The 13660-nt window shown below is 39.5% G+C and overlaps 1 protein-coding gene across 4 annotated transcripts in view; it reads left to right on the top strand.

Annotated features, from left to right (window-relative positions):
• The window catches only part of PACRG (parkin coregulated), a 461469-nt gene that overhangs the window by 411345 nt on the left and 36464 nt on the right, over positions 1-13660 (top strand). Inside the window, exon 6 of one of the 4 annotated variants that reach the window (XM_054021339.1) lies at positions 998-1044. The exons of the other annotated variants lie outside the window; for them this stretch is intronic. Coding sequence (XP_053877314.1) covers positions 998-1029 — 32 coding nt within the window. The 3' untranslated portion in view covers positions 1030-1044. The remainder of the gene's footprint in view (positions 1-997; positions 1045-13660) is intronic. 4 annotated transcript variants of the gene reach the window in all.

The raw sequence follows: 13660 nt of genomic DNA, 5'->3' as shown, positions 1-13660 counted from the left end.
AAATGCATGGAATTAAGCGGCAGGCTGCAACTTTTATTAAACTTTTAGCACAAGGGCAGGGCATTGCCCTCCCATCACCCATATTCTCGTATACCAGGCATTTAATTGGTTCCAGTGCAGGGACTTGAGGGCTCCGTATGATATGACCCATAATTGGAGTCAAGATTATAGGGCTTCTTACCGTATAATCCATAAAGTGATGTAGGCTCTCCTCAGCTCTTTCTGAGTCCTAGCACTCTCCCCCCTCGGAGGAGGGACAGAGGGTGCAGCAGGGTTGGGACCTTGGTCCACAGAGGCCACAAGGTCTCACCCTACCACATGAACCCAAGGCCCATCCCCAAAATCCCAAATCTTTTACCTCTGGGAGCCATTCATTTTATTCTCTTAACTGCACTGGCAACCAGCCGTAAACTGTGACAAGTAAGCAACACCACCCCAGTACCTCAGCTAGGTACCATGCACATTCCTAATTAACCCACGGTGGCTTGCACCGCTGCGAGGAAGGCAAAAAACTGCCCGGTCCTCTGCTAATTTGGTCCATGGGAGAATAAATTCCTTCCTGACCCCCCTAAACAGGCAATCATCTAGACCCACAGCATCTGTCAAACTGGGTTCCCATTCCTAGTTTGGGTGGGCAGGGCAGGCTGCTGGAACGGAGCCGAAAGAGCTTTCCACATGGCCCCTGCGCAGGGCTAAATCCTAGGAGCTGAGGAATGTTGGCCAATCAGCAACCCTCTCCCCCAGCAGGCCAATGGGTGCCAGAGACTCCCATGGGAGGAACTACTTATTGTCCTTGGCAACTGCCTCCTTCCCTTTCTACTGGGTGTGTCCCCGGCTCCATCAATTTCCCCCACCTGTTGATGTGAGTGGGTGGCATTTGTCTACTACGCTGCTGGAGTTTCTCTTTGAGACTATCTTTTAAAGGTTTCCTTTGTCCACTTTGGGTTGTTTTTCTATCTAATCGCTTTAAATGTGTGTGCTTCTCATACATTTGTAGGACATGACCTAGGTGGATCTTCCTGGGGATAGTTCACTCCAGTACAGGTAATTCTGGTTATTTTATCTTACCACTTTAAACTGATGAGTAACCAAAAATGTGTTTCATATGGAAACTAATATTTTGATGTTTTACAGACAGCAAGCCTGTGTTTCTGTGCCATTCCTTAGGGTGGAAAACACCACTGCATTTTAGTTAGATTTTTGAGCACAGTTGAATAACGTTTCCTTCACGTAGCTGTGTAGATGACCAAATGGAGAACTGGTTTCCTGGGTACATGATGTCATGTCCCCATATTTGGGAATGTGGGTAGTGAGGACCCTTATAAAACATGTATATTTTGGTCCCCGCATTTAGCCGTTGTATCATTAGTCCTAACATTTGATCTAATAGAATGGACCTTATCCTTCAACCTTTATTCACATCAGTAATCCTTAATCACAAGAGTCGTCCCCTATTAGTCAAGTAAGGACTGATGGATCTGCCCCATTTTTCAGTGCTGGTTGGTACAGACTTGAAATAGTCTGCAATACTAATAATCAAATCAAAGTTTTCCAAGGCATTTGAGCTAGAGTCACCCTGACCGGCACACAGAGTGCAAATTGCACCTCCTTGCAACTGCAAGGGCCACTATGCTCTAGCAATAGCAGGAAGAGTCATCTCTGGGACAGAGCAGGTTGTATTGTTACCGTTACCCTCCCACAAAAGTTCCTGAGGGAGAGCAGCTACAGTTTCTACCAGGCTCTCCAGCAGAGGCTGCACTGGGAATGTGCTAAAATAGTGCATCTCCTGGCTACTCTGGCCACACCCCCTCCCAGACCAGTACTACTCATTTGGGGCTGTACTGGCATCTTACAGGCTTCCCAATGAATGGGACCCTGTATATATTGGTTTATGCAAGACCATGGGGAGCAACCTAGAAAGCAATAATGATGAAAACAAACAGGGGTGATAGGGGACAATAAATGAGTTTGCAGAGTGATATACAAAACAGCCAGTGCAGATTTAGGCTACATATGCAAAGCATATCATAAGGCAGTGAAGTAATAGAGTTGTTTAACATATGGTTATGGTATAGCTGAACATTGTATTCAGTTCTGAGCATTACATTACCAGAAAGATATTAACAAATAGCAGGCAGTTCAGAGAAGAGCAACAAAAAATATATTAGAGGCTGGAGGATTGATTCTGAAGAAAGGCTAAAAGAGCTAATAGCTTTGCTAAGGCAGGACATAAGTTTATGAATATTTTGAATGCTTTAAGCATCAAAGAGAAATTATGTAGAATGCTACCAGGGGACTATAACTATGAGTAATGGGATGAAACTAAGAAAAGGAAATTTTAGGCTAAATATAAGGAAAAACATTTCTTGAGATTATGATGTATCAAGCTGTGGAATAATCTCCCAAGGGAAGAGGTAGGAGTCTCATCACTTAGGACTTTTAAAACTAGACAATATGAACAGTGGAAAATGTACCATAGGGAACAGTTATGTCTCCACAGAGAGAGAGATTTGATAATCTAAAAGGTCTTTCTCCATCTCCAGTTTCTATTATTCTGTTTTTATGTAAAAACAAAGATGCTTAGGTCTATCACCAAAAAAGAAAATCTTCACTTTCATCAACCTGATATGATTTGTTTTAATCTCTATTGATATGAAATTAAATCAACATCATCCATGCCTTAGCCAACCTCAGGAGAAAGCTTAGCCTGAGGTTTATGGCTTTTGTTTATGTTACCAATAAATCCTCATGAAGGGTAAATTTGAAGCATATGTAGTGCATGAGCACTTTGTGTGGAGCAGAGTGGAATTATATCAAGCCCAGTGGACTCAGGATGTACCCAGACGTGAGCGCCAGAGTGCTTAGTCAAAATTGACTTACTGCACACAAAAGGACTGCATCTCTATGTAGGTCCTGGAACTTGACACCCTCTGACAAGCACATTTTCTCCTGGGCCTTTTCCTCCATCTAAGGGACTCATGCAGGGAGTGATACATATATCATCTGGGATGAGGTGTTGGCAGCACTAGAGTTATTTAAAATTTCTTTTTATTATTATTGGAGCAAAAAGAGGAAACAATAGAACTTGACATGTTGATATGACTACTTATGCAAGAAGAAACAACAATAGGGCATGTCAGTCCAAATAAATGAGAGTAACTTATTTTATTGTTATGATTACTGTATTTATTCCTGGAAAAGATACTGCTAAGAAAAGAATTAAAGTGTCATAAATTAAACTAGTGTAAGGTCACAAAATCTCCACATTATAATCTGCTGTCTCATGCAAATGTAGTCCATATAGAAATCATAGCATAAAATTGATGATACTATTGAAATGAATGTTAGGGCTGTATGTTTTGCTCTGCACTCTAAGCCCATTACTAATTTCTCCCTACTGTTACTCATACCTTCTTGTCAAATGTCTGTGATGGGCCACTCTCTTACCACTTCAAAAGTTCTTTTTCCTCCCTTGGTATCCTGCTGTTAATTGATTTATCTCGTTAGACTGACCTCACACTTGGTAAAGCAACCCCCATCTTTTCATGTATTTATCCCTGCTCCTGTATTTTTCACTTCATGCATCTGATGAAGTTGGCTCTAGCCCACGAAAGCTCATGCCCAAATAAATTTGTTAGTCTCTAAGGTGCCACAAGGACTTCTCATTGTTTTTGCTGATGCAGACTAACATGGCTACCACTCTGAAAGAAATGCTAGTTGGTGCCAGCAACAATTGTCCTCTTTGACATCTTCCTGTTTGAAGACAAATGTGCTTTATATGCAGTTAGAATTCCTGCTGGCCCGTAAGTGATCAGCAAGAGGAAGAAAATACCATAGATGCTTTAAAGAACAGCTGTGGAAGACAGTGTTTCCATATCTTTTACCTAAGATCTTGATAAAATTCCCAAACTGCTTGATGGTATAAAGATAACTTGCATTAGCATTATAGACTTGCACCAGGCATTTGTTTTTATCCTACTCTGGAATTTAATTGAACTTCATCCAACTTATAACACAACTACAGTTTTCATTTGATCTTCTTTAGAGAAGTTATCTGTTCAGCTGCCAAAGACTGTCATTGCCATAACACTGAAGACCCTGACAGATTAGTAAAGGGTTCCTTATCCCACAAGATTTGACATTTCTCAGTCTATTAGAGACTCTGTCTGGATCCTGAGTGGTGCTGATCTCTTGGAACTCCCATAGATACTGGTGGAAGCTGATGCTTTGGGGGTTCATCCAGACCAGTAAGGGGTTGCTTTGTAATCAGGAGCGCCGCCAGCATTTTTGCCGCTCTAGGCGGTGGAAGGTCCCGCCCCCGAAATACCACCCCCGACAGAGGCGGCAGAAGGTCCTGCCCCCGAAATACCACCGACAACCGGGGTGGCCGAAGATCCGGCCGTCACGGTCGCCGCCCCCCAAATGTTAGCGCCCTGGTTGCCTAATGGGTTGCGCTGGCCCTGTTTGTAATCCTGGGTGCTTCTGTGCTGTGCAGCTTTGGCTCAGAGCCCTGATACCAGCACCCAGTTTACAGCACAATGACCTCACCCTGGCTTCCACCACCCTGGTTACTCCTTGCAGGGTGACACCAAGAACCCCTCCAGTCCTGAGTCTCCCCCAAACCATCTCCTCTGCTGTGCTCAGGCTGTCTCACTGTATCACTTAGAAAATTGTATCTAGTTCGCTGCTCCTTTAAAGAGACAGTACATGGCACCAATCTATTAGTTCAGATGAAGATTTTACTCTTCACTTTGGAACACTGCACTGAGATGGTTGTGTAATAAGAGAAGATTAAGCTGATTAACAAAGAACAGATATTTAAGTGATACCAAGTAGAAGGAATTGAGACAGAAATTGTTGCAAAAAGTCTTCTTTTTTTCAGACTAATTTTCTCACCACAGTTCTTCCAGCATAGCTGGACAGTCTTTGGCCAGGATCCAACACAGAACTCAAAGCACTTGGTTCTTTTATCTCTTCAGGTAAAGGATGCCAAAATGGCTCTCTCCCTCTGCTAATATCCTCAACATTTATCTTTGTTTTCCAAGTCAGGAAGCCCTCCTGGGGGCTCAGCTTGCTGTATCCGCCAGAGAGCTGATACCATGTTAATTTTTGCAGTGTCCTTCCCGCATTGTGATAATTGAGTGGCTATTTCCCTCCTCTCACTCGTTTGATTACTTTGTTTACTTTTTATGTAAATGTACTTTCATTGTGTCTTTGTTCCGTTTACATTGGAGACACATTCAAGCAGGCAGGACCACATTCCTTTGTCTAGGGTGAAATGACTTAAACCTTACCCTCCAAATACCTTTAAGAATATATTTCCAACCTATATTTAAAACTTTTCACATATCACCTGCACATATACCATGCAATAATATCAATGACCAGCATGTTACCAGTTTGCATATGATTCCTTAGTTATGTGATACCTTTTAGATAGAGGTTAAGAGAAAATCAAGTTAGAAGAAATATTGTGATATGAATCTCCATTCCTCTTTCGCTTTCAGTTGTCTGAGAGCTGTAATTTTCATCTTTAAATATCATACTGTGCATCAGTCTTGAAATTTTAGCCTTTCATTGCTTATCTCCACCTACCTATTTAGATGGTAAGCTGTTTAGCGCAGGGACCATCATTTGTTCTGTGTTTGTACCATGCCTAGCACAATGAGGTCTTGGTCATGGGCTAGGGCTCTTAGGCACAACAGTAATACAAATAAGTATTTATTAATTATTTCTTATACCATATTGAAACATCAGCCCTTTATGAAGAAGAGTGCAGAAAATAATCTAAACTACTATATCAAGCCAAGGATTCAAAAATTTTTGGAAAGTTGTGTTATTTTATTTCTCAGTCTCTCAACTATTTCTTCATAGGTGGCACACTGTGAAACTCATGAAATCCATACATCTATTATACCATTTGGATCTGTTCTCATTTCCATTTTCATGAGATGCAGCACTTGTGATGCATCCGAAGAAGTGGGCTGTAGCCCACAAAAGCTTATGCTCTAATAAATTTGTTAGTCTCTAAGATGCCACAAGTACACCTGTTCTTTTTGCTGATACAGACTAACACAGCTGCTACTCTGAAACCTACAGTGGATGGGTGTATTCTTATTGTTTATCACACGGAAAGTATAGATTCCCTCAAAGCTCTAAAGGGCAACAAAGGAAAGTGTAGGTCCATTACTTAGCAGGAAGGAGAGCTAATAACTGACAATACCAAGAAGGCTGAAGTGTTTAATGCCTATTTTGCTTCAGTCTTCAATAAAAATTTTAATTTTGACGAGGTGCTTAACAGAATATTAATAACAAGGGGGAAGAAACACAAGCCAGAATGGGCAAAGAACAGACAGAATATGTTAGAGAATATTTAGAATAAAATAGAATATGTCAATAAGAGAGATGTAGTCAAGTCATCAAGGCCTGCCAAATTCACCCTAGGGTACTTAAAGAACTAGCTGAAACAACCTCAGAACCATTAGCAATTATCGTTGAAAAATCATAGAGGATGGGTGATGTCCCAGAGGACTGGGAAAGGGCACACATAGTTTCTTTCTATAAAAAGGGGAACAAATAGAACTCTGGGAATTATAGACCAGTCAACCTAACTTCAATACCTGGAAAGATGCTGGAGCAAATTATTACACAATAAATTTGTAAGTACCTAGAGGATAGTACGGTGATAAGTAATAGCCAGCATAGATTTGTCAAGAACAAACCATGTCAAACCAACTTAATTTCCTTCTTTGACTGGGTGACTGACTTAGTGGATAAGAAGGAAGCAATAGATGTGATGTATCTTGATTTTAATAAGGCTTTTGACATAATCGAGCACAGCATTCTCATAAGCAAACTAGGGAAATGTGGTCTAAATTAAATTACTATAAGGTAGGTGCACAACTAGTTGAAAAATTGTACTCAGAATAATTATTGATGGTTTACAGTAAAAATGTGAGGACTTATCTAGTGGGGTCCTGTAAGGGTCAGTCCTGGGTCTGGTACCATTCAGTATTTTCATTAGTGACTTGGAAAATGGAATAGAAAGTATGCTTATAAAATCTGTGGATGACACCAAGCTGGGAGAGGTTCCTGGCACATTGGAGGACAGGATTAGAATTCAAAATGACCTTGACAAATTGGAGTATTAGTCTGAAATCAACAAGATGAAATTCAATAAAGACAAACACAAAGTACTGCACTTAAGAAGGAAAAAAATCAAATGTACAACTACAAAATAAGAAATAACTGGCGAGGGGGTAGTACTGCAGAAAAGGATCTGGGGGTTATAGTGGATCATAAATTGAATATGAGCCAACAATGTATAGTTGTGAAAAATTGTGCGGCATATTAACAGGAATGTCATACATAAGACATCTGAGTTAATTGTTCCACTCTACTCGACACTGGTGAGGCCTCAGCTAGAGTACTGTGCCTAGTTTTGGGCACCACACTTTAAGAAAGATGTGGACAAACTGGAGAGAGTCCAGAGGGAGCAACAAAAATGATAAAAGGTTTAGAAAACCTGACCTATGAGGAAACCTATGGGCCTGCTTAGTATTGAGAAAAGTAGACTGAGGGAAAACTGAAAACAGTCTTCAAACACATTGAGGACTGTTGTAAAGGGCTGTGATCAATTGTTCTCCATATCCATTGGAGGTAGGACAAGAAGTAATCAGCATGGTTTGCAGCAAGGGAGATTTAGGTTAGATGTAAGGAAAAACTTTCTAACTATAAGGATAGTTTAGCACAGGATTAGGCTTCCAAAGTTGGCTGTGGGATCCCCATCATTGAAGGTTTTTTAACCTCTGTTTAGACAAACACCTGTCAGGGCTAGTCTAGGTTTACTTGGTCTAGCTTCAGTGGGGGGGGGGGGAGGGGATGAACTAGATGACCTCTCAAGGTCCCTTCCAGCCCTACATTTCTATGATTCTATTAAATCCTACCATACTTTCCTATTCTGAAACATTTTCTTTCCTGAAAGCCTCCTTCCCGTCATTGCCACCACTTTTAATTGAATCTAAAATCACTATCTTGCAACTGCACTGTACAGACACAACCATGGAGAGATGAACTCCGGGGTCTATCCCCAAGGATGCAGTTGTGGAATTGGAGCAAAAAATACCAAAATAAATATTTTAAGCTGTATTTTTATATGTCCACACTTTGCATGCTTTTGGGGTGCACAGTGAGATTATTCGATGGTTTACCTCAACCTTCTTTGGAGGAAATGCCAAAAAGATGACTTAGAATTAATATATACAATACACTTTGCATTGCTTTTGTGCTAACATTTTTAAGCATGTTTTCTAATCAGGAACATTTTTATATCCCACCTAAATTTCATTACCTCAGTGATGGATATAAATATAAAAGATGATGTTGAACCAGTAGAAATCATATCACTTTAAATTAAATTTACAATCTATACTCATCAGGGAAAAATAAGTACAGCATCCAGCTGGACTATGTAGATTTATTGTACTACTCCAATAGCACTCTATGTCAAAAATAAAATAGGCCACTACTTGAAGGCAACCGGAGGGAATGTAGTTCAATTTATATTAAAAAATACCTAACTGTATGCTAGTTGAAACTGTTTGTAATGGAATATACCATATCCCACCAACCCCTGCACGTTCCAAACCCAAATAATTTTAGAATTCCAAATACACAATAAATGGGGTAATTTGGAAGTATTTCCACCTTTGGACCAAAATTTGTGGACTCATGTTTCATAGTAGAATCTGGGCATACACAATAGCGGTTAATATTTCCATTGGCTCTACTATCCTGCAGATGACATAATGAACTGATGTCTCAATTTGCCTGTTCCTGATGAGTTGTTCAGGTAAATGATAAAGATCTAATGAATTAAAGTAAAGACTAATGGCTAACAGATGTACAGACACTATCCACTCTGTTAATTAATGCTGATATATATATTATGTGGAACTAGTTCAAATTACTGTATGTGGAAAGTTTACATATTGGAACTGTGTTTAGCATGTCAGTGCACAGCTCAATGAAAGCATTTCAGATACATTATGAAAAGTGCTTTCAAATAGCTAATAAAGTACAAGAACTGTGGCATTTATTCATGACCTACAAGTCCTAATTAACTTTCCTCCGTTATGAAATTTCTCTTCTACTCAAAGACTAAATAAGTGAAGGCAGTATTTTTACCATCACACGCAAAAAGATAAGATTATATCTAATTTTCCAAGGTATATTAAAAATATTACAAATACATAAAATTAGTATTGCTGATAAAATGTTCTTCAGTCTGTAGAGACTCATTTAACAAAGTAACTTCAGAAAAATTTAATATGGATAAACCATGGCATATTTAGAATTTTTGATTGTTTACTGAATTGCCATTTAATACTAAGTTTCTTCAAGCTGCAAGTGAGAAAATTATTTTTTCTATTGCTTCTCAAAACCAGATGATGTCTCCAAATACTACAGAAATTGTTTCTTTTTGTGTTCAAATGAGTTCAGACCTAAACTAATGGAACTCAGTCATGAATCGTAAATAGCGATTGAAATGATCATTGTTTTGCTGATAGTTCAGTCAAAACCCAATTGTCTCTTTCATGTAAATACTATGCATCCTTGACAAAGAGTATTTTTCATAGCAAGGAAATGTTTGTTTGAATAAATTAACTGGATGAGAATATCCTTTGGGTTCTGACCCGTGTTTAATATTTTCTGGTAGCAAAGTGAAACACTGCAGATGATCCCTTAACCAAATGGTTCTGTACTTTGTCCATGTAGCTATGAATAATGTCCACATTATTAGAGACAAACTTCATATTTTCTCCCTAATTCAGGAAATGAGAGCATACTGGTAGCAAAAAAAGAGGGACCCTGCCTAAAAAAATCCCTTTGATCTAAATCAAAAGTGCTTGCCCTTATGCCTATGCAGTAGTCAGAATTTATAGAATTGATAATGGAGCCCAATACAAATCTGATGCAAACTCTGATTTAATCATCAGAATATATGTCCTCGTTTTAAGAAACTTCATGAAGAATATCTGCAACTGCATTTAGTGAAATAGATTATCACCTCTAGCAACCAAAACCAGCACACAAAACAGGATTATTTTATCATGAATAAAATATACTTATCTTACAAAGGGCTCTAGTATCCTTAGCTCTGCTTGTTTGGTGTTTTTGATGTCTGTCTATGTCCTTGTATGTTTGCAACTCAATTATTCAGTTCTCACCATAAAGAGAGATATATCTGCACAGTACTATTCACGAGTGTCTTGCCAACAAAACAAAAATGTTTTGCTGTTTTTGAATAGTGTCCTTGCTTCATTTTGCAAGTCAGTTTTGGAATAAAGACCGACTATTTAAGTAACTTTCCAGTGGTTTTCATTAAGGAAAATATTATTATATATTATACTTTAATTTCCACACTGACATTTGTCGGTCTTGGTTAGAGCTGATTTACTGCAAACTTCCATATACTGTAGATGAGTTTAAACAATAATGCTTGAATGCAGGTTGTGTTTCTGTAATGTTGGGACTGTAGGAAATAAAAGATCTAAAACAGTGCACTTTTTGGACTTTTAACAATCTGCTTCAGGGTCACTTTATAAAAGGTTGATAATCCTTGCTTGCTATCTGGTAAGAATTGGGTTAAGTTCCTGATTTATGTAGGCAGGAACTCCTGCAGCCATTGCCAGGATTTAGGAGGGAACAACTACTTGAGGTTTGGGCTGCCTGCAGTCAAGTAATTACTCCAACTGAATAGCAGAAGTTCTAGTAAGAGATTACTAACTTAATTGGCATCCTAAACCAGTTTAACAGAGGGAAGGAGGAATATAAACCAACAGCAGGGGAAGAGCTGATGGTAGAAAATAACAAAGCGTTAGAGAAATGAGCTCCCTATATGGTTTGTGTGCTTTAAATCTACTTCTCTGAGAAAAACCTATGATTAAATTTATGGCTCTCTGGTCTTCTGTCTGTCTGCCTAAGAAACAATTGTCATTTTCAAAATGTTGATGTGATGTTGTCTAAAGCCTCCATGTATTCTATTTAAGCTTGGGATAAACCATTCCTTGCTTTGAAACTTGAATTAATTGTGAGTTCCCTTTCCTCTGCAAATGCTCATAATTATGGTTAGTAAAGGAGACTGAGCTGAAATCTGGAGAGGAAGGATGGTCCAGTCGTTAGGGCACTAGCCTAGGACTGGGATCTGGTCTCTGTTCCACTGCAGCTTTATTGTGTGATCCTGTTGGGCGAGGGATTTGGCCTTTCTGTGCCTTGGTTCCTCATTTGTAAAATGAAGTTAATAGCACTTCTGTACTTCATAGGGGTGTTGTAAGGATAAATACATTAAAATTGTGAGGTGCTCAAATACTATGATAATGAGGGGGGCATATAAGTATCTTAAAATAGCTAGATATTGCATGACATTGAGCAAGTCTTGTATCTGCTCTCTGGCTCAATTTCTCAATAGTTAAGACAGGAATAATAGTTAACTACTTTTGTAAAGTGTTTTGAGACTTTTAGATGGAAGTATTATTATTGACTGGTTCACTTGTAGTCTCTCTACTGCACTTCTTATTTAGGAATCTTTGCTGATTTGGACACTAATTGTAAACAGTCACATTCTGAATGCACCTCACTCAACTAAGAGCTCCTTTCCTGTAATGATCATCAGGTTCATAGAGTATACTGTAATTATTATACTATATTTATAATAAACTGATTAAGCCAATTGAACTAGGAATTAAATCAGAGTAAGCAGAACTGGGGGGAAGGGAAAGCAACAGACTATCGTAGCTTCAGGTAACTATTTAACTATGAAGTATTCTTTCATTTGCAATGCATCTGTTCTTCTGCACTACTACAACTCACACTAATACTTTATTTTGATGTAAAACTTAATCATAAACTTGAACAGCTAAAATGAAAGTCCTTTTGCCAAAGAACGTAGTGTAACAGCATTGAAAACCAGAATTTTAGCTTTGGTTAACAAGCTTATTTTAGCCACAAGGATCATCAAAGCTGTGAAGAACAGCTGAAGCTTTAACAATGATAAAATTAACTTCCCCATTACATGTTTCTCTTTTTAGTAGCCAGTCATCAAGGATGTTCATCTCCATCTATATTAGGGAAGGATTTAACTTCCTGTCAGTTCCAGTTTTCTTTCCACCCACTCAACCATCACATGTGTCTATGAGAGAATAATCCCTCAGAAGGCTAAACTGTGTTTTTTAGTCAAAACAATCACTTTCCAGATTTCAGCAACCTATTATGGATTAGAAAACATTTAATCAAGAATCTGCTTAATCCTATAACAGTGTGCAGAGTTTGCCTGAAATTGTACCATTGAGGGTGGAATTTGCCCCTTCTTATGGAAGAGTTTGGGTGTTCAGCTTCCTAATCTCACCAGTCCCTCTAGCTCTGGGGGAATCCTCAGGAGATTTCTACACTGTCACTACCCCCATCCTATGGGGCCTTGCACTCTGTTCTCAGCACAGGTCTTGCAACAGTCACTGCACCAGTGGGAGTTGAGAGGTCCATGGCACAGGGAAGAAGTTGCATTATTTACTGCAGACTTGGTCTTCAATAACTTGGAAGCATGCTGTGGAGACTGGCTGGCCCCCAATCCTTCACCTTCCTTAACTGTGCATATAGATGCCCAGGAAGCCTCCACATGTGGTTTAGGCGAAGAGGGGAAACTTGTCAGAGAGGAGACAGTCCTCCCATCTGTGTATTCCTGAGTCAGATCCATATATGAAGGCACCCTTCAGGAAGCAGCAGTAGGGGAAAGTACGGATTCCTCTGCAAGTTGGAGAAGCCAAAATCATATGACCTGCCCACTCCCCACAAACCATTAGCCAGTTTTTCATGGACCACAGTTTCAGAACAGCAAAGAGGAGGCTGAACGTGGGTCGAAACAGCTGGCAACAAAGAGGAGAATATAGCCCCGCTGCCTCAATAGAGGGCATAACTCCATAGGAGTGGAAGGGACGGAAGGTACAAGCGTGAATGGGGATTCCAGCAAAAGAGGGGTCAAGAGTTGTTAATGGGACTGGAGCTGCATGTAGAAGAGGAATGTCCAGGAAAGCAAGACAAAACAGAGGCATACAGCATGTTCAGAGGAGGGCTATAAGACTAGGAAACATATTTTTCTTGTCCCCCAAACAAGAATTAGATGCAGAAGAAGAGTATGACTAGGGAGAAGCAGGAAAAGAAGAACAAAACAGATGGGAAGGGAAATAGCATGATTAACTTTTTTTAAAAGGACAAAGCGCTTATCATACTATAGACAGCTAAAAACACAACAATACTTCCCAGTGTTACTTCAACAAATGAAGCAATTGCTGTAGTTGCTACTGGGAAGCTGCACAATCATGGTTGATAAGGAAGACACAAGACATTTGCTCTACTGAGATGTGATCCATACTGTGAAAAAGATTGAAACCCCTCCTTTATGTCATACACAGTTTCTTTCTCTCCAGCAAAGAACCTTGATGATCTGCAGAAGTTAACACTGGAAGAGCAAAGATATTTGTAGGAGAAGCAAACGGATGTTCAAGGCATCACTGGCAAAGCAAGGGGTGAGGCAATAAGTGACAAAAATAGATGAGTGGTGAGGGGCAAAGTTAAGAAGCATCTTGAAAGTGTGGACAAAAAGTTT

This window comes from Malaclemys terrapin, chromosome 3 (assembly GCF_027887155.1).
Source record: "Malaclemys terrapin pileata isolate rMalTer1 chromosome 3, rMalTer1.hap1, whole genome shotgun sequence".
In the NCBI taxonomy this organism is placed as follows: domain Eukaryota; kingdom Metazoa; phylum Chordata; order Testudines; family Emydidae; genus Malaclemys; species Malaclemys terrapin.
This window is presented reverse-complemented; position numbering and strand designations above follow the sequence as displayed.